This window comes from Bos indicus x Bos taurus, chromosome 6, assembly GCF_003369695.1.
Source record: "Bos indicus x Bos taurus breed Angus x Brahman F1 hybrid chromosome 6, Bos_hybrid_MaternalHap_v2.0, whole genome shotgun sequence".
Classification (NCBI taxonomy): domain Eukaryota; kingdom Metazoa; phylum Chordata; class Mammalia; order Artiodactyla; family Bovidae; genus Bos; species Bos indicus x Bos taurus.
In genome coordinates this window covers 116,988,825-117,012,838 of record NC_040081.1, presented here as the reverse complement: position 1 = coordinate 117,012,838, position 24,014 = coordinate 116,988,825, and the positions used below count along the sequence as shown (strand labels likewise).

Below are 24,014 nucleotides of genomic sequence, written 5' to 3'. Positions count from 1 at the left end.
TTGGTTGCGGGGGGTCTTGTCAGCTGTTATGTTTGCTGATTCTCAGCAGGGCCTGGCACGTAGAAGGTGCTCAGCTAGCTAAAAGCTGACCTGTTCCCTTCTGCGGCCCTGTTCTGGAGCTGATGTGTGCATTAATGCCTTCTGTGGATCACCCAGGACGACCTGCTCGCCTGCAGCTGCCTGGTGAGAACACGCAGGCGCAGGGCACGGTCACAGGTGATGAGGGGCCGAGAAGGGTCAGCCTCTTCTGCTTTTAAGTTAGTTTTACTTTAAAAAAATTATTTATTTACGTATGGCTGTACTGGGTATTTGTTGCTGTGCAGGCTGTTCTCTGGTTGTGAGTGGGGCCCGCTCTCCCGTCGTGGGGCGCGGGGCCTGCTCTCCCGTCTGGGGCGCGGGCTTCTCAGTGCGGGGGCCTCTCGTTGGGGACCGTCTCAGTGCGGGGGCCTCTCGGGGACCGTCGTCTCCAGAGCACAGGTCCAGCAGTTGCGGTGCTCGGGCTTCAGTTGCTCCAGGGTGTGTGGAATCCTCCCGGATCAAGGGTCAAACCCGTGTATCCCGCGGTGGCAGGTAGATTCTTTACCAATGAGCCACCAGCAAAGCCCCTTTTAGTTTTTCACCAAAGTTTCTGAGGAAAAAAAAGAACACAGTGGAGAAAACAGGAATGAGACAATGAGCACCCGCCGCCCTAACCCTGGACTCAGCACTCGCGTGTGTTTCGCCACATTTGCTTATTGGTTTCTCTAAACACACAGTTATGGTTGAATCGTCTGAAGTAGCTGCAGACTGTCTGCCTCATTCCGTAGGTGGTTCACAGCACGTGACGCTGGTGAGAAGACGGTCTGCACACAACTGCGCCATCGTGGTCACACTGAGAAGTGGACGCTACTCCACGTACGGGCTCATTTCCTGTCCACTCTCAGCTCGCCCCGCGTGGCTCAGCAAGGTCTTCCTGAGCGTTTTCCGTCTGAGAGGCGGGTGGCTCCCTGCGTGGCACTGGGGTCCTCCCACCCTTTCGGGCTCCGCACAGCACAAACTATTCCAGGCCACCCATCACTTGTGAGTTTTTCTGATTCTTCACTCAGGGCGCCGTCTACCTGTGTCTGTGTCCCCTGTTCACCCTGAGGACAGAGGGGGATGGGCCCCTCCTGGGTTGAGAGATGCCTCGTGGAGGCTGTGGGGACTCCGTGCTGTGCTGGCAGGCCGTGCGTCCCGCACTCAGCGCTGCCGTCGCTCCTGTGCCCGAGGATGGGCCGAGGCTCTGGGGAGCCCAGAGGAGCCGAGCTCTGTCCTGGGAGCGGCACCCGCTCTTGCCTGGGGGGCTGCCTCGGCCGCCCCCTCTGTGTCTGACAGAGGCGTCCGGGGACGTTTTGTCGCCGTCACAGGCGCACGGTGGCGAGTCCCACTCGGGTCAGCTGTGCTGCTTTTAGCGGACTTTATAAAAGGTTTAGTGGGTAGGAAGTTTTTGACGTTGTCAGGGAAAATATGAGTTCTGCTGTAGCATTTCCTCTGGGTGGAATAACTTCCTCTGTACCCTGGAGACGGGAACTGCGAGAGGCAATTGTCTTCCCTGCTTTGCAGCAGCCACCCCGAGAAGGAACTGGGAGACGGGGTCTCCACACCGCGGCCGGGATGAGACCCCACAGACAGGGTGGTTCAGGGAGGCTGAGGTCCAAGCTCAGGGTGCCAGTGGGCTTGGTTCCTGGCCTGGACAGGCCTTCTCACCCTCACAGGCAGACTGGCAGCAGGCTGGCCTCTTCCCGGCAGGGTGCTCACCCGTCAGCCCCGACGCATGAGTCAGCCTCACAGAGGCCCCGTGTGTGGAGACGGGATTGGGGCTTTAACACGTGAGCTTGAGGGGCACAGTTCAGTCCATACCAAGGGGCTCTTGCCTCCTCCACATGTTTATCAGCCTGACTCTTGTCTCTGGAGCTGGGAGAGTGGGGGCCGGATGAGAGCATGTCCAGAGGTGGTGGCTACTTTGCTTTCCACGTGTTTGGGAAACTCGCTCTTTCTTCTAGAAGCTAGCAGCTTTCATTTCCCCAGACCCTGTTGTCTCATTTTCTATTGCTGGAAAACGAATTGCCACAAACTTAGTGGCTTGAAGGGGCACCCACTTATGTGTCACGGCTCCGTGGTCAGAAGTCCGGCAGCACGTGGCTGACTCCGCTGCCCAGGGCCCCAGGCCGAGGTCGGTGTGCGGGGCGGCCCTTGTCAGGGAGTCACCAGCGGGCCCGCCCTGGCCCTGAGGCCCTGCGGTCCTTTGCCTGGGGGCCGAGGGCCGTCGAGGCATGTTGCCTTCTGCTGTGACCTGCTCTTCTGCCACTAGCTGAGAAAACAGCTCTGAAAGACAGTGCAGTTTGGTCAGGCTTCTGGATACTTGCCCTGTTGTAAGGTCAGCTGATTTAAGACCTTAATTACATCTTCAAAAACCCCTTTAGCAGTAGGTGGGATGATGAGAGCAGAGGTGTGTGTCCGGTAGGGCCCAGGGCCTTGCGACCATCTCAGAATTCTGCCTTTGATCGTCTTCCCTCTGGCCCCCCTAGATTCATACTCCCCACGTGCGAAACCCACTTGCCCCTCCCTTCCAAGGCTCCCGGAGTCTCAGCCCCTGAATCCCCTGTCTGGTGTGACCCCCCAGGGGCACCTGCGAACCGAGTGAGGTGGTGTTCTCCCTGGGGCTTCCTGGCACCACGGCCGGGCCAGCTGGCTGTTGTAGCTCAGACGTGGGCTGGGGGTGATGAGGAGTCGTGTTGAGGCACAGAGCTGAGACCCCTTGGGGAGCCCAGCCGGGTCCCTGGTTCTGCCTGAGTCGGTCTCTTTGGTGGAGGGGTGTGTGTCTGCCCCTGGGCAGGGTTTACAGCAGCCGCCTGCAGCGGTGTCTTGGGGCCTCAGCCCTTTCGCTGTGTTTTCTGTGCTTCTTCGAATCTTGGACCTGAGTGGGAAGCGGGTGAGACTGTGAGTCAAGCCTGCTCTCTGGCCGTACTTCCCTCCTGCCTCACTTTGCCTGCTGTCCCTCTCCTGGCCCACGTTCTCGAGGGTCCGGCCCGCGCCCTGTGCCCTCCTTGGTCCTCTGTCCGCGTCCCTGGTCCCGGCTGGAGGCCTCATGCTGGGCTTGTGGGGCCCCTGCCCCTGTCTGCACGGCAGCCCCCGCCCAGGTTGGAGTGGGGACATCTCTCCACACGTCGTTCCTCGGTCACCGCCAGAGTGGCTGGCCTGCCAGCACCCCGCACTCACTGCACCTGTGCTGCCACGCAAGCACCTGCTGGCTCGTGCCGTGCTTCAGGGTGTCCTGTGCACGTGTCCCGAGGCCTCTGCCAGTCGGCTGGGCCAGTCGTCTGGCTGTAGAACCCCACGTCCCAGGTGTCCTTCCTTGGACTTCTTGGAGTCAGGCGCTGCAGGTGAGGAGGCTGGTGCAGGCGATCCCTCCCCCCGGCTCCTCCTGCCCCAGAGCCTTTAGGACTCTCACTCGCGCCCTTGATGTCTTCAGGTTCGGGGACCTGCCTGGATGTGGGCAGCACCAGGGCCCTTGCCGTCTGGCTCTCCCAGCTGGAGACACACAAATCATTTTCTCCAGGTCATGAAGTGTCGCCTGTGAATGAGTGTGCGGAATGCGTGTGCTCCCAGCCCAACTCGACTGTCTGTCAGAGATTCTTGTCTGTTTCCCTTTTCTGGAGCACCTGTTGGTTGGATGTGGCATTTCTTCTATATCCCGTCTTTTCTAGCCTTTGGACAGATTTTCTCAATTTTATCATACAGCCTGTCTGTTGAATTTTCAGCGCTCCCGGTCACATGCCTGACAGTGTAATCTAGGTGCCAGTAATAACAAAGTGGTCAGTTAAGGGTTGGAGGGGGGAGGCTCGGAGTCATTCACGTGGGTGTGGGCCTTAGGGTGGTCTCAAAGAGCTCACTGGGGAGGGGATGCTCGAGACAAGACATGCTGAGAGTGAGCCAGCAAGTCCTGCAAGGACCCCAGGCGGGACTGCAGGTAGAATGTCCTAGAACTGCAGGGCCCACGGGGGCTATGGAGCTCCCTGAGCTTCGCAGGACTTCCCAGTGGAGGTCCCCCGAGCCGCGCCGAGCGGGGCGCAGGCGGCACGGACGACCTGGGCGAGCAGCGTGGCTCTGAGTGCAGAGCCCCGGCCGGCCGCCCCCGGGACTCCTGCAGACACCTTGCTGCCCCAGCCGGCCGCCCCCCGGGACTCCTGCAGACACCTTGCTGCCGCCAGACAACGTTTGGGGCCCATGACCCGACACACGCTTGCCTGGTGAGCAGGACAGGGCAGACGCCCATGACAGCTGTGTCAGTGAGGTCACCGGGGCCCGGCGTGGACAGGCCAGCTGCGAGGAGAAGGACTTGGGGGGCCCAACAGAGCAGGGCTTTTCCCAGGCACCTGCTGGGGACTCGGTGCGGGCGGCCTGGCCCGCTCCCCCAGGCGGAGGGGCGGGAGCTGAGTGTGGGCCTCTGCTTGGCGTGGCTGGTCAGGAGAAGAGGGCATGTGCAGGGAGCAGGGACCGCACTTCGTCAGCTCTGCGTGAAAATAAACGGATAGGTTTCCTGGAGTTCTTAGAGGGCGTCAGGAGTATCTCAGGCTGACTGGACACCGGCTCTGGGGTGGGCCCCCTGCTGGACGTGGCGTGCTGACCCCTGTGGGGTCGCAGGGCACAGACCCTGGGCAGCTGACAGCTGGGGACAAGACGGCAAATGGGCTCAGACTCGAGCTCGGGTGACCCGTCCAGAGTCTCGCTGCTGTCTGATGGCCCTTTGAGGATGGATTGCCGGGAGTGTACACAGCCGAGAGGTGAGTGAGGCCCCGGGGGACGGAGCTGGACGTGGATGGGCCCCGCCGTGGATGGAGGCGCTGGCGTGAACGGGGAGACTGACGGGGAGTGTGGGGAGGGCTCGGCTCGTCCGCGGTCGGGCCCCTGCGATTGGTTTCTCGGGGGCATCGGGGTTGCTTTTCTGAGGTGGTCAGGCTCACAGTGTCTGTGGAGAAAGAATTGGTGGTACACGTGGTTGGGGGTGTCCTGGTGGCTCTGCCGTCCATTTGGGAGCCACGGTGATGTCCAGGGAAAGCCCGCGGGCACAGAGGCTGGTGGGGGCTCTGGTGGTGGAGCGAGGATGAAGTGAAGGGGCGGAAGGCTGGCCCCCAGGGCAGCGGAGGCTCACACGGGGCGGGCGGGCACAGGCGACGTCCTCAGTGGGCGTTTCCCCAGCAGGCCATCCACACAGTGCCGTGGCTACCTCTCCTCACGCACCCTCAATCCCGCAACCCTGAGGGACAGAGGCAGGTCTGTCTGCGGGCAAGGGGGCTGAGAGTCAGGGTGGGGACCACTCAGAGCAGAAGGGGTGAGCTGCCCATCCACGTGGCCGCTCAGTGAGTCTCAGGAGGCTGCCTGGCCCTGTCTACAGCGCGTCCAGAACCAGGGCCCAAGGGGCCCTTTAAAGTATGTGTCACTTGTCAGATGTTCCCCAGTGAAGCTGTTTAATACGTTTTCAGGCTACTCTGAGCAATTCTGTGACAATAAATTTGATGATCGGTTTCCTAGGAAAATAAAGTTTAGAAGCACTAACTGCAAAATAAATCAAAAACAGTAAGGTTCTCATAAGATACGTCGATAGAAGGAAGCACGACCTGGGTGGGCTTGTATGGGGAGGTGGTTCTTTCTCAGGGTTCCTGAGGGCAGGGAGTGGGGACTGGCTGTGGACCACGGAGCTGGAGCCACTGGCTGGAGCCATGGGACCCCCTGGTCACACCCGGCCACAGCCACAGTCAGAGAGCCCGGACTGTGCCTGGTTCTCAGCACTGGTGTGGGGAGGCGTCCTCACAGCAGCTAAGGGTCTGAGGACGCCTGTGAGTGTGAGGATGCCCGTGAGTGTGAACGAGGCTGTGTGTGTTTGCAGTGCCTGTGGAAGTGAGGCCAGTGGACGTCCCCGACACGTGGGGAGCAGCAGTGAGTGCTGCAGATTAAGACTAAGAGGGCTTTCTCCTTAACTGCGTTCAGTGAGGAATTCCAAGCTGTGGTTAGTGACTGTGTCTACTACTTTTATGCAGTACAAGCCTGGTGTGTTTTCCTGGAGGAGGAAAGGGGATGTGTGTGTCACACAAGTGTGCCACGTGGGGCTGTGGCGTCCAGGGTGTTGCACACAGGTGGACAGGGGTCTGGACAGGGCAGTGGTCCGAGATGCATGGACAGAAGAAGGGCCTCTTCGTGCAGGAGTGAATGCCGCTGAGTTCTGGAGTGACCCTGAGAGGCGTGCGGCGTGCGGCGTGCGGCGTGCGGCCTGGCCCTTCTGCAGCGTCTGGGGCTGAGGCCAGTGTCTGGCCCCTGCTGCTCCCCCTGGTGGCGGGAGGGGTCAGCGGGGCTGCAGGTGGGCAGTGGCCTTATATCTTGGGGGGCTGATGATGTCCTTGTCACCGGGACTTTGTGGAGTAGAAGACGGAAGACTGGGCGGAGGGTGACTGAGTCGTGGAGTGGGGTGTCCTGTGGAGGCAGGTTCTGTCAGGAGGGAGGTGTGGAAGGTTCCAGATGAGAAGGGCTTGCTGGGACCGTCAGAGCCCTTGAGAAGCAGGAGGGTGGGGCCTGGATCAGCCTGGAGCCCGGGGAAGTGGGTAGAGGTGCCACCGTGCCCTGGGGGAGCAGCAGAGGGGACGAGGCCGTAGCAGGGTCAGGGCCGCCAGGGCAGCCAGGCCTCAGTCACAGTCTCTGGCCTGGACGGGCTTGTCTGGGCAGACATGTAGAGGCCCGGCAGGCCTGGGGCGTCGAGAGGCTGAGGGGTGTGCCCCAGGTGTGCAGGTGCACGGATGGACTCCTCATGCACAGGCCTGTGGGTTATTTCAGCCAAAGGTCACAGCAGAATCTGTGAAGGAAGCGGCAGATGGGACAAGCCTTAGGGGACCCGGCACCACGTCCAGAGCCCTCTCCCCAAGGAGTCAGGATGGACGCGCTCAGCGACAGGAAGGGCTGTCGCCCCAGAGACCAGGGCCCACAGGGCTCTCACGGAGGCTCCTGCCTGGCAGGCCCTCAGCTCCCGAGGACCCTGCTGAGCTTTCAGGGAAGCTTTAAGTCACCGGTGGAAACTGTCACCAGCCAGGTTCCCAGGCACCAGCCACGGCCGTCCCCCCGGCCTCTCCGCCAAGTCTCAGCCATTGGCCTGGGAGCAGTAGGGGTCAGTACGCTGTTTAGGGTGGTGGTGTTTACACGCACAGAAGTGCCCAGCGTCATGGAGCAGTTGCTGGCTCGGAGCACCTGTCCGGTCATGCGTCCCGCTGGCGCTGACCTCTGGTTGCCGCTGCATCCAGGAGACACACAGCTGCAGCTGCTCCCTGCAGGTGGCTGCTGGGAAGAGAGCTCTGCAGTCAGGCATGAACCTTCCAGGGGATGGAAGTGTTAGTGTCTCTTAGATGGAGAGCTTTGTTCCGGTGGGGAAGTTCCTTCTGCTCTTAACTTGCTGAGAGTGTGTGTGTCTGGGGAGATCTTAGCATCTCTCTCCTTTTAGCTTTTGTCATAGACGGCATTTGTTTCTTACGCGGAGCCCCTCAGGTTCCAGGGTGTGCCTCCTGCACGCTCTGCAGGCGGTGCTGCAGCTGCCGCTGGGCTGCGTCCCCCAGGCCTCCTGGTCTGTGCTGTGCACCACCCACTGTGTGCTTGGGCGGGTCTGTCTGGGGCAGGCTGCCGCACGCAGGTTTGGCGGAACCCGCCTGGCTTAGCGTCCTTAGGGGTCCAGAACTCTCGATTCTGTTTCCATTCACCTCACTTCCGGTGAGCTGTTTTCAAGCAATTTGTCAAATTCCTTACGAGTTTTCAGCTCTGTTGGCGTGAAGTTATTCCTGACATTCTAATGTTGCTCACATGTGACTTTAGGGAGGTGTTCTGGACCCCCTGTTCTCCTGACCCCCTCTGCTGCTCTGGTTTGTCCTGTCACCTGCGGTGTCTGAACGGCATGCCTGCTCATGGCGTTTATCACTTCTTGTCCATCTTCTCTTTGAGAACGTCGGCTCTGGGGATCTGTGTCCCCTGCTCCCTGACCTCTGAGGTCGCACGCGCAGCGTCTGTGCCTGTGTCACTGGCCGCGTCCAAGCAGCGCTGAGTGCAGGCCCCCTCCCCACCTCCCCCCGGAGCTCCGGAAACGTCTCCCTGACGGTGGCTGAGTCCTGCAGGGGCCTGGTTGCCTGCTTCTCTGCTGCCGCTTGCCCCAGCCCCGCACTGTGCTCGCTGGCCGCGGGCCTGGCGCCGCCATCCATGCACACACGTGCCCGTTGGCATGTCTGTCCCCTGCGGTGGCCCAGAACCCACACGGAGCCTGCAGGAGTCCTCGTGTGGCTTCCCTGGGTGAGCCACCCTGGGGACACCTTCCAGGGCAGGAACTGCGAAAGCAACCCAGGAGTCACATGGCTGCTCTCCCAGCCTCCTGCCAGGTCACCCAAAGCCCACCGCCTCCCCGGGAGCTTCTCTGGGCCCCCGGGCATGTGGGGCAGCCGCAGCTGTCCTCAGCCTCCCCACCACCACCAGACCCCGGGCCTCGAGCCACCAGGCTCCTGTCAGGGCTGCCCACCTCCATGGCTCCTGCGGGTGCTTCACCGTCAACCAAGCTTGCCTTTCTTTTTGTTCCGAGCAGGTAAAGGAAGAGACCTGTGGACCTGAGCAGCTGAAGCTGCCTGTGTGGGGCCGGGCTCCGTGGAACGGCGCGTGTGGGTAACGCCCCGTCCCTGTGTCTCCACAGGCTTCACAATGTAGCAGAGGACTGGTTCTGTGTACAGGTAACGCAGTGCACGTGAGTGGATTAGGCTTACCTCGACTTACACTTCGTTTTCCGCTTACTCTGTTGTAGCCGTAGAAAAAGTCAGTGCCTCGTAAGCTCCTTTAAAATTTCATCTCTGATGGCTCCAGAGCAGATTCGAACACAGTTACTGACATGTATTCCAGTTTTTTCTGATTAGTCTATCTGATCAGCTCCGTTTCTCTGTCTGCTACATGGGGTTCTTCATAGCTTCTACCAGAAACGTAACTGCAGGGCTGTGTACGTCACACAAGTGACGTGACCTTGAACAACAGGTGCCATTTCTGTGCTAGAAAATGGAAACACCGCGAGAGACGCAAGGAAGGCGCAGACGTGAGGAGCCAGAGCACGGAGGGCGCAGCAGACGAGGCGTGAGCGCGGCGCACCCGTAGGCGCGGCGGCCGATGCAGAGGCAGCAGGAGCGACGACGGCCTCGAGGAGGTGGGCACGGGCTTCCAGCGCGGGCCCCTGGGTCCTGGCCGAGGTGGGGCGACAGCGGGCGTTGGCTGCTTGCGAGCACAGCTGGTCACTGTCCTGACTGGCGTGGGGGGCTGCGTGGGCAGAGCTGGAGGCCGGGCCCCCGTGGGGCTCAGGCCTTGGTAGGGGCCTGTGAGACCTGACGCCAGGGGCGCCCCTGCAGCGGGGCCCTCAGCTGGGTGTCACCCGTCACGCCGCCAGGGACACACAGGGCTTTCTTCCTGAGGATCCTGCCCTCCTCGGGGGCTGCTGAGTGTGTGGAGACTTCATGCACCTTTGCTTCCTCAGTGAAGTCGTCCCCTGCTGACCCGCACCGAGGCTTCCCGAGTCAGCGTCCCTGCGATTGTCCTTGGGTGGCGACCCTTGCTGCCAGCCTGCCTTCCACTTACCAGCTCACGTTCTGTGAGGAAGGGTGCCCCTTCCTTGCCTGTCTGTCCGTGTGGCCTCATAGGCTCCTGTGTTGCTCCACTGGCCGCCAGCAGTGATGGTTGCTGTCTCGGCTGTAAGCACAGAGGCCCACCGGGTCCTCGCCCAGCTAGGGCCGGCGGAGCGCCCAGCGGTGCTGGCTCCTGCGACAGAGGTGGTGCGGGCCCTCGGCCCAGGGCTGCCCCACAGCGGTCACTCCCAGGGGGCAGAGCTGAGGGCGAGTGGGCGTGTCCACACGGGCACACACGTCTGTAGAGTGGGCGTGCCCACACGTGCACACACGTCTGTAGAATGGGTATGCCCACACTCATGTGCACACACGTCTGTAGAGTGGGCGTGCCCACACTCGTGCACACACGTCTGTAGCGTGGCCATGTCCACACGTGCACACACATCTGTAGAATGGGCGTGCCCACACTCATGTGGACACACGTCTGTAGAGTAGGCGTGCCCACACTCGTGCACATACTCGTGTGCACACACATCTATAGAGTGGGCATGCACACACGTCTGTAGAGCGAGTGGGCATGTCCACATTTGTGCACACGCATCTGTATCTGTTTGCCTGCTGCCTCTAAAGATGAGTTCACACTGACCTTGACCCTTGTCTGTGTGATTTGGAGCCGGTTTTGGCCTGGTAGTCGGGCTGGTGGCAAGTGTGAGCTTGTCGGGAGTGTGAACAGTGCCCAGTGAGTCTAGGGCATGGTGCTGGGCTCGGTCGGGCAGGTGGTAGATTGCACCCCGGGCCCCAGCGTCCAGTGGACTTCTCAATCGGTGCCCTCCCATCTCTGCTTCGCCTCGCTGGGTGACAAATCGGGTTCCTCCCGCCTTGCGTTACCACCTTTTTCTTCCGGGTCCACGGGGCGCACAGGCCCTTCTTCACGGCGCCGGTCTCAGCAGGTCCGAGCAGTCAGGCAGGCTCCGCACAGCACCTGGTGACCGTGACACCGCGTGCCTTCCCCTCAGACTTAGGTTTGCTTCCCGGGGCCCACGGAGCCCCTGTGGGAGTGACCCTCATCTCTCCTGACAGCTCGGGGCCACGGGAGAGGGCTCTCTGGTGGGGACCCTGCGCTGGCTCACGCCTGCGAGCCTCCCGTCCTACTTGCTGTGACCGTCGTGGGCGTCCTTGCTGGCGTAGCGGCCCTCGCATTTCCAGGTGGCCTGTGCCCAGCGCCGTGCTGGGTGCCTCAGTCTGTGCTGATGGTCGCTTCTGGGTGTGTAAGGTGACGATTTAGTCTGGCTGGGGCCTCCCCGGTCCGATGCGGCATCATCGGCCCGCTCAGCCGTCTCCTTCTGTCTGCCTATCCTCAGACAGCGCTGAGCCGGGAACATCTGTGCGGGAGCCAGGAGCCGTGTGCGCTGGTCTGCAGGTGAGGCCTCGCTGTGCCAGGCCAGCCCAGTGCCCAGGGCTGCTGTGGGCCTCCTGGGCCTTGGCCTCCATCTCCCGGGGCGTTTTTGCCTCTGGGCAGAGTTGTCAGTGTTCCTGGTTGTGGAAGCTCTTTGCACCCTGCGCAGTGTAGCATCCAGATGAGTATCCTGCTTGAACTACAGCGAGTGTCCCGGAAGCTGGTGGCTGAGTGAAGCCTCAGGGTCTCACTGGCTGGTGCTACTGGCTGGGCGTCCAGGGCTGTGGTCCAGGTGTGGGCGGCGCTGCTCGTCTCAGAGCTTCCCGCTGCTGGAAGCCTTTCCCACTCACAGCCTGCAGGCGTCTTCTCCCACATCTCCTCCGAGCCTCCTGCGCCCCAGAAGGGCCCTGTGGCAACACGGTCACCCAGGCATTCCAGGGGGGATCCCGTCTCAGGAGACTTTTGCTCTGTGAGGTGACACACAGGTTTTGGGGAGGACGTGGCATCTGCAGGGCTGTTTCTCCTGCGCAGCCTTCTATTAGGGCGGTGATAACAGACCCTGCTCTTGAGAGCCCGTGGCACTGGGGCAGAGGCAGCACATCCACACTCTGAGCATGGTGATGGACGTTTGGACTTAAAATGCTGCTGTGTGCTGTGCTTCCTGCGGGGCGCGGGCCCCGACTGCTCACCTGTGTTATTTTATCGGAGGAGCCAGAGCTCCAAACAGACCCTGTCCTGCCCAGCACAGCCCGCCAGCCCCCTGGCCTCCCCTCCCGCAGCTCCAAAAACCTCTCCTGCGCCACCTCACTGGCTGACCTCGCGGGTTCTGAGCAGGAGGAGCGGGTGGGCGGCATGGAAGGAGGGGAAGAGCAGCAGTACATGTGCGGCCTGGTGCTGCCCCGGGGCAGGGGACCTGGTCCACTGGGGGCGACTGCCTGTCTCATGGTGGAAGCAGGGTCGCAGGGTGCGGTCCTGGCCTGGTGGGAGCAGAGGCGGGGGACCTGACCTGGTGGGAGCGGAGGGGGATGGGACCTGGCCTGGTGGGAAAGGGGGGACCTGACCTGGTGGGAGTAGAGGGGGGGACCTGGCCTGGTGGGAGCGGAGGTGGGGGACCTAGCCTGGTGGGAGCGGAGGGGGGTGGGACCTGGCCTGGTGGGAAAGGGGGGACCTGACCTGGTGGGAGCGGAGGCGGGGAACCTGACCTGGTGGGAGCAGGGGAGGGGACCTGGCCTGGTGGGAGAGGAGGGGGGTGAGACCTGGCCTGGTGGGAGCAGAGGGACCTGACCTGGTGGGAAAGGGGGGACCTGACCTGGTGGGAACGGGGGTACCTAACCTGGTGGGAGCGGGGGAGGGGGGGACCTGGCCTGGTGGGAACAGGGGGACGTGACCTGGTAGGAGCGGAGAGGGGGGACCTGGCCTGGTGGGAACGGGGGGACCTGACCTGCTGGGAGTGGAGTGGGGGGACCTGGACTGGTGGGAGTGGAGGTGGGGGACCTGGCCTGGTGGGAGCTGAGGGGGGTCACCTGGCCTGGTGGGAGTGGGGGGCGGGGGACCTGACCTGGTGGGAGCTGAGGGGGGTCACCTGACCTGGTAGGAGCGGAGAGGGGGGACCTGGCCTGGTGGGAACGGGGGGACCTGACCTGGTAGGAGCAGGGGGGGGACCTGGCCTGGTGGGAGCGGAGCGGGGGGACCTGGCCTGGTGGGAGCAGAGAGGGGGACCTGGCCTTAGCCCTCCTCGTTTTGAGCTCCTCCTGGCCACACCGGAGCTGGATTTATGTTGAATCTGAACCTTTGATTAAACATCAGACTACGTCATACTTTGGTTAATATGCTTTTTTTCTGTTGCAGAAGCCAAAGATGTTGACCAGAAAGATTAAACTCTGGGACATAAACGCCCACATCACCTGCCGCCTGTGTAGTGGATACCTCATCGACGCAACCACGGTGACCGAGTGTCTGCACACATGTGCGTGCAGAGTGTTCGTCCTCTAACACTTGGGCTTCTTTCCCCAGAGCATTTACTCAAGCACAGAGCAAGACCCAGCAGCAGAAATAAAGGAGATCCTGAAGATAAATGAGAAAAGTTATCTGAAGTTAAAACACTAGGGGTAATTTCAGTATAAGAGGTATCGTTTGAGAAAACTAAATAAATGCAAGAAAAACTTAGTTATTTGTATGTAACAGCTAAAGCATTACATGTGGTGTGACAGAATATTGGTTTCTAGTGGCCCAAAGTGTTTATTTTTGCCATTTGCAAATGAATTCCTTAAACTTTGTGCTCCCTGCCCACCACGGCTGCTGGCCTATTGCAGGCTTTAGCTTGCAGCTGGTGCTGAGCTTGGGTGTCCTCCTCCTTCAAGCGCCGCCCCCCTCCCCCCCGCCCCCCGCCAGCCTTTACCAGCAGGCTGGGTCCTGGGGAGCTGGCCCAGGGTGCTGAGGGCACTTCCTAAGGTTAAGCAAATCCTCTGACAGTGAGGATCTTTGATCTTATATTTCTCACTTCAGAAGATGCTTGCCAGTTTTGATAGAAATTTTGTTTTAAAGGTAATTGTATTTTAGATATTGGCTGACTGTTTTATGTTACATTCACTGAATCTTATCCCATTTGGTCATGCAGAGAAGTTCTGGTGCTCTCTTAGGCTAACGTAGAATTTATCTGTTCACTGCTGTGACGGGCGCCCCGTGATGGGTGTGAGGGCGGCTTCCCCCTCCGGTCTTTGTCCCCCGTGGGAGGTGGGCCCAGGTGATGGGCCTGTCCCGGGTGGCCCGGGGCAGGGGGCCAGCGGGAAGAGTGCCCCTGCCTGCTGTTGATGCCCGACCCCCCTTCAGTCTGCCGCAGCTGCCTGGTGAAGTACCTGGAGGAGAACAACACCTGCCCCACCTGCAGGATCGTCATCCACCAGAGCCACCCCCTGCAGTACATCGGGTGAGTGCCTCGGGGCGGGGGCCATGCCGGAAGGGCTCTGCAGGAGGCATGTCGGGCCCATTCCGCCCCCGTCCTGTCCTTGTGGCTCCACAGAGCTTTAGGAGAAGGTGGGGGGCTGGGGAGTAGGAAGTACGGAGGGTGCCGTGGGTACTGGAGGCCGGCTCTGTTGTGTGCATGGATGCGTGTGTGTGTGCGTGTGTGCGTGTGTGTGTGTGTGTGTGTGTGATCCACACGTTCACATCAACATGACTGTCCAGACGTGAGAGGTGCTCCTTGCACAGGTCCTGGTCAGGGACGTTTGAGAAACTCCCTCTGGTCTGGCGCAGCCCGAGACTGCCTGACTGACCCCTGCAGGACTTGAGAAGCCCAGCGGGCGGGGCCGCTGGTCGCCAAGGGGTCTTGCCTGTGTCCTTCTCTGAATGTTCACCAGCATCTGGAGTCCACACTCCGATGTGTCAGCTCGGATCCTGTGTCACTCTTGCTGGCACAGACGTTTTTATAAGTACAAACTAGAAGCAAAATCCAACTAAACTTCCAGTTTGCGATTGTGGAGCGTGTTATTGTTACACGGAAAAGGCTTGAGAATCTGAGGATTGACGTTTCTGGCTAACCACCTGTCTGTTCTTTTGCCAGTCATGACAGAACCATGCAGGATATTGTTTACAAATTGGTCCCAGGCCTCCAAGAGGGTAAGTGTCAGAACCTCCCCCCGGACCCCTGTGTCCTCAGTAGGGCTTCCAAGGGCCTTTTCGCTCGGGGGTCCTGGCTTGGGACATCTCGCTTGGCCTGCCCTGAGCTCCCTGCCATCTGCTCGCTGGTCTCGTCCACCCTGGCTCACGTGTCTCTCTGCGTTCAGGGGCACCCAGTGCCCGGCACATGTGCAGCCCTGGCCAGGCCCTGGGGGCAGAGCCGGGGGTGCCTCCTGCCTGTGCCGCCCGGAGGTGAAGCCAAGAGCCCTGTGTCGGCCAAGTCTAACGGGATTTAAACTTTAAATACAAGCTTTAAGTCAGTCTTAGGAGACTCGAGAAGAAATACTGCGTGGTGCAAGCACCCTGAGAGTGGACGTTCTCGCCGCACTTCTGAGCCCTGAGACTGTCCTGTCCTTGGTGAAGGGTGGTCCACTCAGAGTGGGTGCTGGCTGGTGGGGCGGTGCCAGCTGATGAAACCCAGCTTTCTTTGCAAGATAAGAGGCAGCAGTTCATTTGGGAGTGTTCTCTCAACACTGTTAGCTCAGTAGATGTCACATCTGACTTTTAAGACACAACTTAAGGAGTAATACTGTTAAAGTCTTCTTTCACTGTTCACAGAATTCATTCAAGAAAGAAGAATTTAAATTTTCTGAGTAAATATTTGTAGAAACTGTCATATTTTGATATTTGAAGGGTTTTCTACTTCCATGGTAGCTCAGATATCTGGTAAGGAATCTGCCTGCAATGTGGGAGACCCGGTTCCAATTCGTGGATCAGGAAGATCCCCTGGAGAAGGGAATGGCCACCCACTCCAGTATTCTTACCTGGAGAATCCCATGGACAGAAGAACCTGGCGGCTGCTGTCCATAAGGTCACAAACCGTCGGACATGACTGAGCAACTAATACTTTATTTTCTAGTGCTGGGGAAAGGCAAAGAATACATGGAAATAAAACACTGATAGGGTTAAACATTATTCTAGGATGTCTTAAACATGCTAAGATCTCACAAAGTACCTGGTGTGCTTACAACCTGGAGTCCAGAGCTGCCGGCTTGGCCCCCTTCCCTGTTGTTTCATCTAGAGATGTTGCCATTTGTTCCCCAAAGAGGAGTCTTGAAGCAGGGACTTCAGCACCTCTGTAAGCTGGGAGGGTGGTGCTGACTCCGTGTCAGCGTCAGGAGCTTCTGGGCGGGGCCGTCCCGTCTCTCACGGTTTGGCTGATCCCAGGCCCTCGGTCCCCAGGTTCCCGTGTGCAGGTGGGATGGAGAGGGCCCGTGCGATTCTGGCCCCTCCCGGGTGGGACAGTCCACAGGACTTCACGGGTGTGGTCCCGCGGAGCTGCAGCTCATGAGTCCCGGTGTCCCAGCGTGTGTCCCTGTGTGTGTCAGCAGCGTGTGTCCCTGCATGTCACCAGTGTGTGTCCCTGTGTGTGTCAGCAGCGTGTGTCCCTGCATGTGTCAGCAGTGTGTGTCCCTGCATGTCACCGTGTGTCCTGGCATGTGTCCCAGCATGTGTCAGCAGCATGTGTCCCTGCATGTCACCGGCGTGTGTCCCAGCTTTGTCCCTGCGTGTGTCCCTGCGTGTCACCAGCGTGTCCCTGCATGTATCACCAGCGTGTGTCCCTGCGTGTATCACCAGCGTGTGTCAGCGTGTGTCACAGTGTGTCCCAGCGTGTGTCCCTGCGTGTATCACCAGCGTGTGTCAGCGTGTGTCACAGTGTGTCCTAGCGTGTGTCCCTGCGTGTGCCACTGGTGTGTGTCCCTGCGTGTTGCCAGCGTGTGTCCCGGTGTGTGTCACCGGCGTGTCCCTGCGTGTGTCACCAGCGTGTGTCCCTGCGTGTCACCAGCGTGTGTCCCTGCGTGTCACCAGCGTGTGTCCCTGTGTCACTAGCGTGTGCCCCAGTGTGTGTCCCTGCATGTGTCATGTGTGTGTCCCTGCGTGTATCACTAGCGTGTGTCCCTGCGTGTCACCAGTGTGTGTCCCTGCGTGTCACTAGCATGTGTCCCTGCGTGTCACTGGCGTGTGTCCCTGCATGTGTCACCGGCGTGTGTCCCAGCACAGCAGTTAGGTTAGGTTTTTCTTGTTCACCCGTGGTTGGGAGGGGGTGGTGTGTCTCACATGTGCTGTTGAGCGGGGTTCTGAGGCTCTGCGGTCCCGTCTGGACATGTCTGCTGGACAGGAGGAGGCTGGCAGGAGGCACGCTTCTGATGGGCCAGCCCACAGTACCCGGTGCTAAGTATGCAGGTGGTTTTTGATACTTCAGTATTGGAAATAAGGCTTTATTTCCTTAGGCACTTACCTGATTATTTCCTTGGGATACATTACTAGCAGTTTATGTAAGTCACCTTGATGCTGGAAAATACTGAGGGCAGGAGAAGAAGGAGGCAACAGAGGATGAGATGGTTGGATGGCATCACCGACTCAATGGACATGAGTCTGAGCAAGTTCCAGGAGATGGTGAAGGACAGGAAGCCCACGTGCTGCAGTCCATGGGGTCATAAACAGTTGGACACGGGTTAGCTACTGAACGACAACCTTCCTGGAAAGTTATCCCAATTGACATTTCTGTACCTGTGTGTATCTGACATTGAGTATTGTTATTTTTAATTCTTTTTCATTTTGATAGGTAAAAATTAAAGAAATAGGAATTAAAACTAGGTACAGGCAGACCTCAGAAATACCGCAGGTTCAGCTTCAGACTGTCGCAATAAAAAAAGTATCACAATAGGGTGAATCACATCAATCTTTTGGTTTCCCAATGCATATAAAAGTTATGTTCACGTTATACTGGGGGCTACTGAGTGTACAGTAACACTATGGCTAAAAAGTAGTGTATATCTCTTAGTTAAAAACACAAAATGAAACAAAAAAACTAAAATAATAACATCAAAGTTCCCTGATCACAGATATCATAACAAATATAATAACAATGAAAAAGTTGGAAATATTGTGAGTATTACCAAAGCGTGGCGCAAATTGGGCTTTGTGTGTTTGGTTCCAGCTCCCCCCAGCTCTGCGCTGGCCCTCGTGCGTCAGGCAGTTCTGAGAGGCCTCCCTGCTTCCGTCTTAGCCCGCTGTCTCACGCATTCGTTTTTTTCCTGCACAGTCAGGTATTTCGCAGCATCTGCCTGGGTCTAGGACGTGACCAGGGCATGTTCCTGGCCCTCTCAGAGCTTGTGGTATTTAGGGGGGGATGTGCAGTGACTCGAGCTTCACCAGGTCGCCTGCCCACAGGTCTTTGCACAGTGCGCCTTGCGGTTACTGGTCTGGGTTAGATTTCCTTTGCTCCCTGCCACGTGGCCCTGAGCAGCGACTGCCGCTGTTACCTGGGTGTGAGCTGCCCCTCAGTAGCCGCCTGTGTCAGAGAGTCGGCCCTTCCCAGGGGTGTGCAAGGACCCAGCCTGGACAGCTGTCCTCTCGCCGCCCGGCCCTACTCGTGTCTGAGGCCGACGGCCGGGCAGGAGGCTGCGTGCTGCCCGACTTCATCCGGTAGAGACGGATGGTGGTGGGCGGCTCTGGCCCCCCAGGACTAATGAGCCGTGGTTGCCAGCCGTGGACACCACGAGCACTCTTCTGTCAGGCACACCTGGAGGCCTGTCCTGAGGGAGCCAGTGGCACCTACACTCACGGGGCCCGGGCCGCACCCTGGTATATGGCCCAAGTCACACAGCTGGTAGCCGCTCTGAAATTCCAGGGGGCACGGTCTAAAGTTGTCATTTCTCATGGGCAGCAGCCTTCAGACCTTTTCAGCAAACCTGCCCTTTTTTTCACGTGATTGTGTGCAGAATTTTAAGATAATCCATCACCTGCCTAAGATTAAGGATTACATATTAATTTTTCATAGCGGAAATGAGAAAGCAGAGGGAATTCTACCACAAGTTAGGCCTGGAAGTGCCTGGAGACATCAAGGGGGAGACGTGTTCTGCAAAGCAGCACCTAGACCCCCACCGGAACGGTGAGTGGCTGTGTTTCACGTGAACGAGCCCCTGCAGGTTCCCGACGGGCCTGGTGGGCGTCAGCATCCTTGCAGAGCTGACGGGAGTGGGGGATGCTGAGAAGCGGGGTCCCAGTCCCAGGGCTTACGTGGCGGGCCGTAGCGGGGACCTGCGGGGGCCCCGGAGCTGCCTGGAGGTGGGGTGTGCAGGGACCACATGTGCACGATGGGCCCTCCCAGGGCTCTTCTCCCAGTTTGCCTGTTTTCTTGCAGAAAGGCCAATTTCTCCTTGGCTTTGATGGAAAATTAATGGTGCTTTGAATCCGTACATATTGTAACAGTTAATTCAAACCTTTGACTCCATGGGCCACACAGGTTCCTAAGCACTCTGGTCTGTTCTGTGCATCTCTGAACATCTGAGAAGGGGAGGCCTTGGCTGCCAGCCTAGAGGAGCGGGGGCTGCATGCCTGCAGGCTCAGGGCCTGGAGGTGAGGCCCCGAGGCAGCTCGGGAGCCTGGAATCCTGTCTTTGCCGAGCTGGAGGCCTGACTTTTAAAGCCGTGTAGGACCAGCAGGAGCTCTGGGAGCCGTGCTGTCGGGCAGAGTTGAGGTGTGACACCCTGGTGGTGCCCGGCCGACAGCCCCCTGCCCGGGAGCCCCCAGACGCACCCGCCCCCGCCGCAGCCTTGCGAGCGCTGCGACTGAAGCCCTGTCGACCGGTGCTCCTCCGACTCTTACGTGTGTGAACTCCTGTCACCCTGGGATTCCATAGCGTTTGAGTGTTCTGTTAGGGGGAAAATAAGTTTAACACTTTGGATATCGTGATACAGTCTTTTCTGTTTTTGCTAAAAGGAGAAACCAAAGCAGACGACAGTTCGAACAAAGAGGCAGCGGAGGAGAAGCAGGAGGAAGACGGTGATTACCACCGGAGTGACGAGCAGGTGGGCACACGGCCGGGCCTCGGGGGCTCTCCCCTGACAGGAAGGGCCAGGAGGAAGGGACCAGATGGGCTCTCCTGACAGGAAGGCCGGGCGAAAGGACCAGATGAGCTCTCCTCTGACAGGAAGGCCGGGCGGAAAGGACCAGATGGGCTCTCCTGACAGGAAGGCCGGGCGGAAAGGACCAGATGAGCTCTCCTCTGACGGGAAGGCCGGGCAAAAAGGACCAGATGGGCTCTCCCCTGACAGGAAGGCCAGGCGGAAAGGACCAGATGAGCTCTCCCCTGACAGGAAGGCCGGGCAGAAAGGACCAGATGAGCTCTCCCCTGACAGGAAGGCCGGGCAGAAAGGACCAGATGGGCTCTCCCCTGACAGGAAGGGCTGGGAGGAAGGGACCAGATGGGCTCTCCCCTGACAGGAAGGGCCGAGCGGAAAGGACCAGCTGGGCTCTCCCTTGACAGGAAGGGCTGAGAGGAAGGGACCAGATGGGCTCTCCCCTGACAGGAAAGCCGGGCGGAAAGGACCAGATGAGCTCTCCCCTGACAGGAAGGCCGGGCAGAAAGGACCAGATGAGCTCTCCCCTGACAGGAAGGCCGGGCAGAAAGGACCAGATGAGCTCTCCCCTGACAGGAAGGCCGGGCAGAAAGGACCAGATGGGCTCTCCCGTGACAGGAAGGGCCAGGAGGAAGGGACCAGATGGGCTCTCCCCTGACAGGAAGGGCTGGGCAGAAAGGACCAGATGAGCTCTCCCCTGACAGGAAGGGCTGGGAGGAAGGGAGCAGGTGGGCACGCGGCCCGGGCCTGGGCCGGGAGGAAGGCACAGCAGATGGTCGCGTGCCAGCAGCTCTCTGAGTCTCTCCCGACTGTTCTCCTCCTCCCCTTTCTCCTCCTCCTCCTCTTGGCTGCACAGCTGGTGGCATCTTAGTTTCTAGGGGCTGAACCCGCACCCTCAGCAATGAGAGCACCACCTCGCAACCCCTGGATGGCCGGGAGCTTCCCTTCTATGGCTAATTGCCAGAGTGACCCCTACCCACTGCAGAGTGCTTTAGGAAAGAAAAGGTTAAAGCAGGTGTCTTCAGCGGGGAGTAGGGGGAATGGCGTCTTCCATGCAAACTGCAGTGAGAATAGCCAGGACAGAGCCCGCTCTTGGTGGCACTCACTGTCAGGGATCAAGGGAGACTCGCTGGGCTGCACGGCGATGCTGCTGGGAACGTGGCGGCGTCACACCTCCCCGTCTGCGGGCTTCTCTTAGCGCACCGTGACTTGGTGCCCCAGTGGTCCTCACACTCCCTGACGGAACAGATGTCTCGTCGGCGTCAGAATAAGAAAATGTCAGCCCTCGGCTGTCACTCAGCGTGATTTGGGAGGTCCCGGCCCCAACATTCAGGAGACGGGAACACGAGCTGGGCGTGCGATGGCTCTCGGCGACACGCATGTGACTCAGCTCCTTGAGGTGCTGAGACCCCTCTTCCAGTGGTAGGACCAGCGTGTCAGAGTCAGAGGGTGGGTGGCTTTGTTCAGAAAATTAATAAGATCTTTAAGGCAGCCTAGCAATAAATGTGAGAGGCCGAAGCAAAAATACCAGAACCTTCTGGAAGAACACAGAGAAAATTGCATAATTGGGTGTTCCTGGATGGAAGGTTGACCTTAGGATTCGAGTTCTCCCGAAATTAATCTCAATGGTTGTGACTGTAATCAATTTTATAAATAAGAATATAACCAACTGCTTCTGAAGCTCATCTGAAAGAGGAGAAAGTCAGCAGTAGCCGTGAGAACTTCGGGTCTTGGCTGTGGCAGAATATATGTGTAACATATCCACGCACACACATTTATACATACAGGCCCCTTAGGAGACACTGAGATTCAGTTCCAGACCATTGTAGCGAAACAAGTCATGAGTTTATTTCCCAGTGCGTATAGAAGGTATGCTTCCACTCTGTTGTGGTCTGTCAAGTGTGAGGTTTTGTTATATCTAAAAAACAACATTGTTTAGTGGCTAAGTTGTGCACAAGTCTTTTGCAACCCCATGAACTGTAACCCTCAAGGCTCCTCTGTCCATAGGCTCTCCTAGGCAAGAATACTGCAGTGGGTTGCCGTTTCCTTCTCCAGGGGATCTTCCCAACCCAGGGATCGAAGCCACGTCTCATGCATCTCCCACATTACAGGCAGATTCTTTACCACTGAGCCACCAGGGAAGCCCTCAGAAAAAAATAAATAAGGTACATTCCTTAATTAAAAGATACTGTATTGCCAAACAATGCTAGCCATCATCTACCACAAACATTCAATTCATAAAAAACGCAGTATCTGTGAAGTGCAATAAAGCAAAGTCTGCTTATGGCAGCTCAGTGGTGAAGAACCTGTCTGCAGTGCAGGAGATGCACAAGACCTGGGTTTGATCCCTGGCTTGGGAAGATCCCCTGGAGAAGGAAACGGCAATCCACTCCAGTGTTCTTGCCTGGGAAATCCCATGGACAAAGGAGCCTGGCGGGCTGCACTCTGTAGGGTTGAAAAGAGTCGGATACTACTGAGCAACTAAACACACATATATTTAATAAGTAAAATATCTGTGTATATACGCACACTGACATTTATTACAGACGTGATTAGCGTAGTGTGGATGCAGGGATAGACTAGCGGAACCCTAATTTTCCAGTTCATATGCTACCGTGTTGTTGGAAACTTTCCCCGGGTGCCACAGGAAGAGGAACGTCTCTGGCACGTGGGAGTGTGCTCAGGTGTGTCTCAGTGAACGAACACTGGGCTGCAGGACACCTCCCGGGGCCCACGTCTCCACCACTCTGGGCTCTGAGAGTTACCTCCTGCTGGACTCGGAGGTCTTGCTGCGGCCTGGGTCAGGCCGCTGGCCCGGCCTCTTCAGGTGCAGGGTGGGCCGTCCTGCTAACCCCTGTTCTGTCAGTTTTAAACCTCCAGCGTTTATCTTTATTGTTTCTAAATTTTGCCTTTTTTATCACAAACATGCCAAAAAGGTGTCTGTGTGATTGGCTTCTTTCAGAAGAGCCAGCAGGCTGTCCCGGGAACAGGGGAACGGGCCCCACTGCGCCCCTTTGAGGCCACAAGTCCACCCCAGGCTGAGCCTTGTGCGCTGGTCTGTTGTTGGCCCCAAGAAAGGTAGGGCGGGGTGGCCATGGCCCGAGACAGGGGCCTGCTGGGGCCCCCAGGTGTGAGGAGCAGGGGCGGGGCAGGGCCTGCAGGGAGGGGAGGCTGGGGGCAGGGTGGCCAGGCTGGAGCCTGGGGTGGGCGGGGACCGGGCGGCAGGGCTTTGGGCAGGTGGTGGTGCAGCTGCCCGGGGACGCACTCAAGAGCAAACCCGGGGGACTTGCTGAGCTCTGCCGACCTGGATCCTGAGTCTTCATGTTTATGATGCAGCCACAAGCCATAGACACTGCAAAACAGGCATCTTTGTGCAGCCTCCTTTCCTCAGTTAAAATCGCCTTTTGAGATTGTTTTTGAGGTGCACCATGTGGCCACTTCCTACGGTTGCCATGTGACGTGGTGCCACGGTGGGCCCTGTGGTGTGTCCTGGGCGCGTGCATGGCTCAGGCCTCAGAACAAGGATTCTGCTGTTTTCTGCCTGGTGTTCTGACTATTGCAGCCCTCACAGCCTCCTGGGTGCTGGCCTTGGTCTTCCTGGCACGTCTCCATGCGCTGTTTGTGCCAGACTCCGGGGTCTGTGGTCTGTTTTGTTGCCCGTCCGCCTCCAGCTCCTGGGGCGGCCCTTGGTCCTTCACACGCAGATTCTTGCTGTGTTCGTGGACGTGTGTTGCATGTTCTGATGTAATCATTTCACAGGAACTGTATGTATCTGTTTAGCTTTGGTGTCAAAGGGAGAAGTTTCAGAGCTGGAAGTAGTCTCTCTCTCCCATTTTTATTCTCTAGGAAAGTTTGTATAAGATTGAGAACATCCGTTTTATAAAGCCATCAGATCTTAGTTAATTTTTTTGAAGATGGGTAGGAAGATTTTAAATTATAAATTTCCTTAATGATTTTAATCCTACTCTAATCTTTTGTTTGTTTTTAAGATTATTTGATAAGTTATATTTTTTTCTAGGAAAGTTTCTACATGGACTTAGGTTTTCACAGAATTCTTTTGTCTGTCTGTGGGCTTTGCCAAGTGTCTGGTGATTTCTCCATTGCTCTTCCTAGTATCCCACTGGTGCCTCCTGCTTTTTTGGTCATTCTTGCCAGAGATGGAGCCACATTCTTTTCTGTTAATCATTTCTTCTTTCTGCTCTGTGTTCCTTTTGTTCCTTCTCTACTTTCTTGAGTTGAATATTCTTTAATATATGCATTGGAAATTTTGAACATCAAATCTTACAAATAAGGCTGCGGTAATCAAGGCATTGTGTTGCAGGTGTTAAGGTAGATTTTTTTAATCATTGTGGAGTGTGGAAATAAGCCCTTAGATTCAAGGTCATTTGGTTCCAGCACAGGTGCCATGGCCCTTCCTGAGGAAAGAACAGTGTCTTGGACGGT

At 58.0% G+C, this 24,014-nt stretch overlaps 1 protein-coding gene across 1 annotated transcript in view; it reads left to right on the top strand.

Moving 5' to 3' along the window:
• PCGF3 (polycomb group ring finger 3) overlaps positions 1-24,014 on the top strand; it is a 45,233-nt gene that overhangs the window by 4,160 nt on the left and 17,059 nt on the right. The window contains exons 2-8 of the mRNA XM_027545282.1: positions 8,621-8,762; positions 9,076-9,223; positions 12,880-12,997; positions 13,861-13,957; positions 14,591-14,646; positions 18,491-18,601; positions 19,432-19,520. Of these exons, the coding sequence (XP_027401083.1) occupies positions 12,889-12,997; positions 13,861-13,957; positions 14,591-14,646; positions 18,491-18,601; positions 19,432-19,520 (462 nt within the window). The 5' untranslated portion in view covers positions 8,621-8,762; positions 9,076-9,223; positions 12,880-12,888. The remainder of the gene's footprint in view (positions 1-8,620; positions 8,763-9,075; positions 9,224-12,879; positions 12,998-13,860; positions 13,958-14,590; positions 14,647-18,490; positions 18,602-19,431; positions 19,521-24,014) is intronic.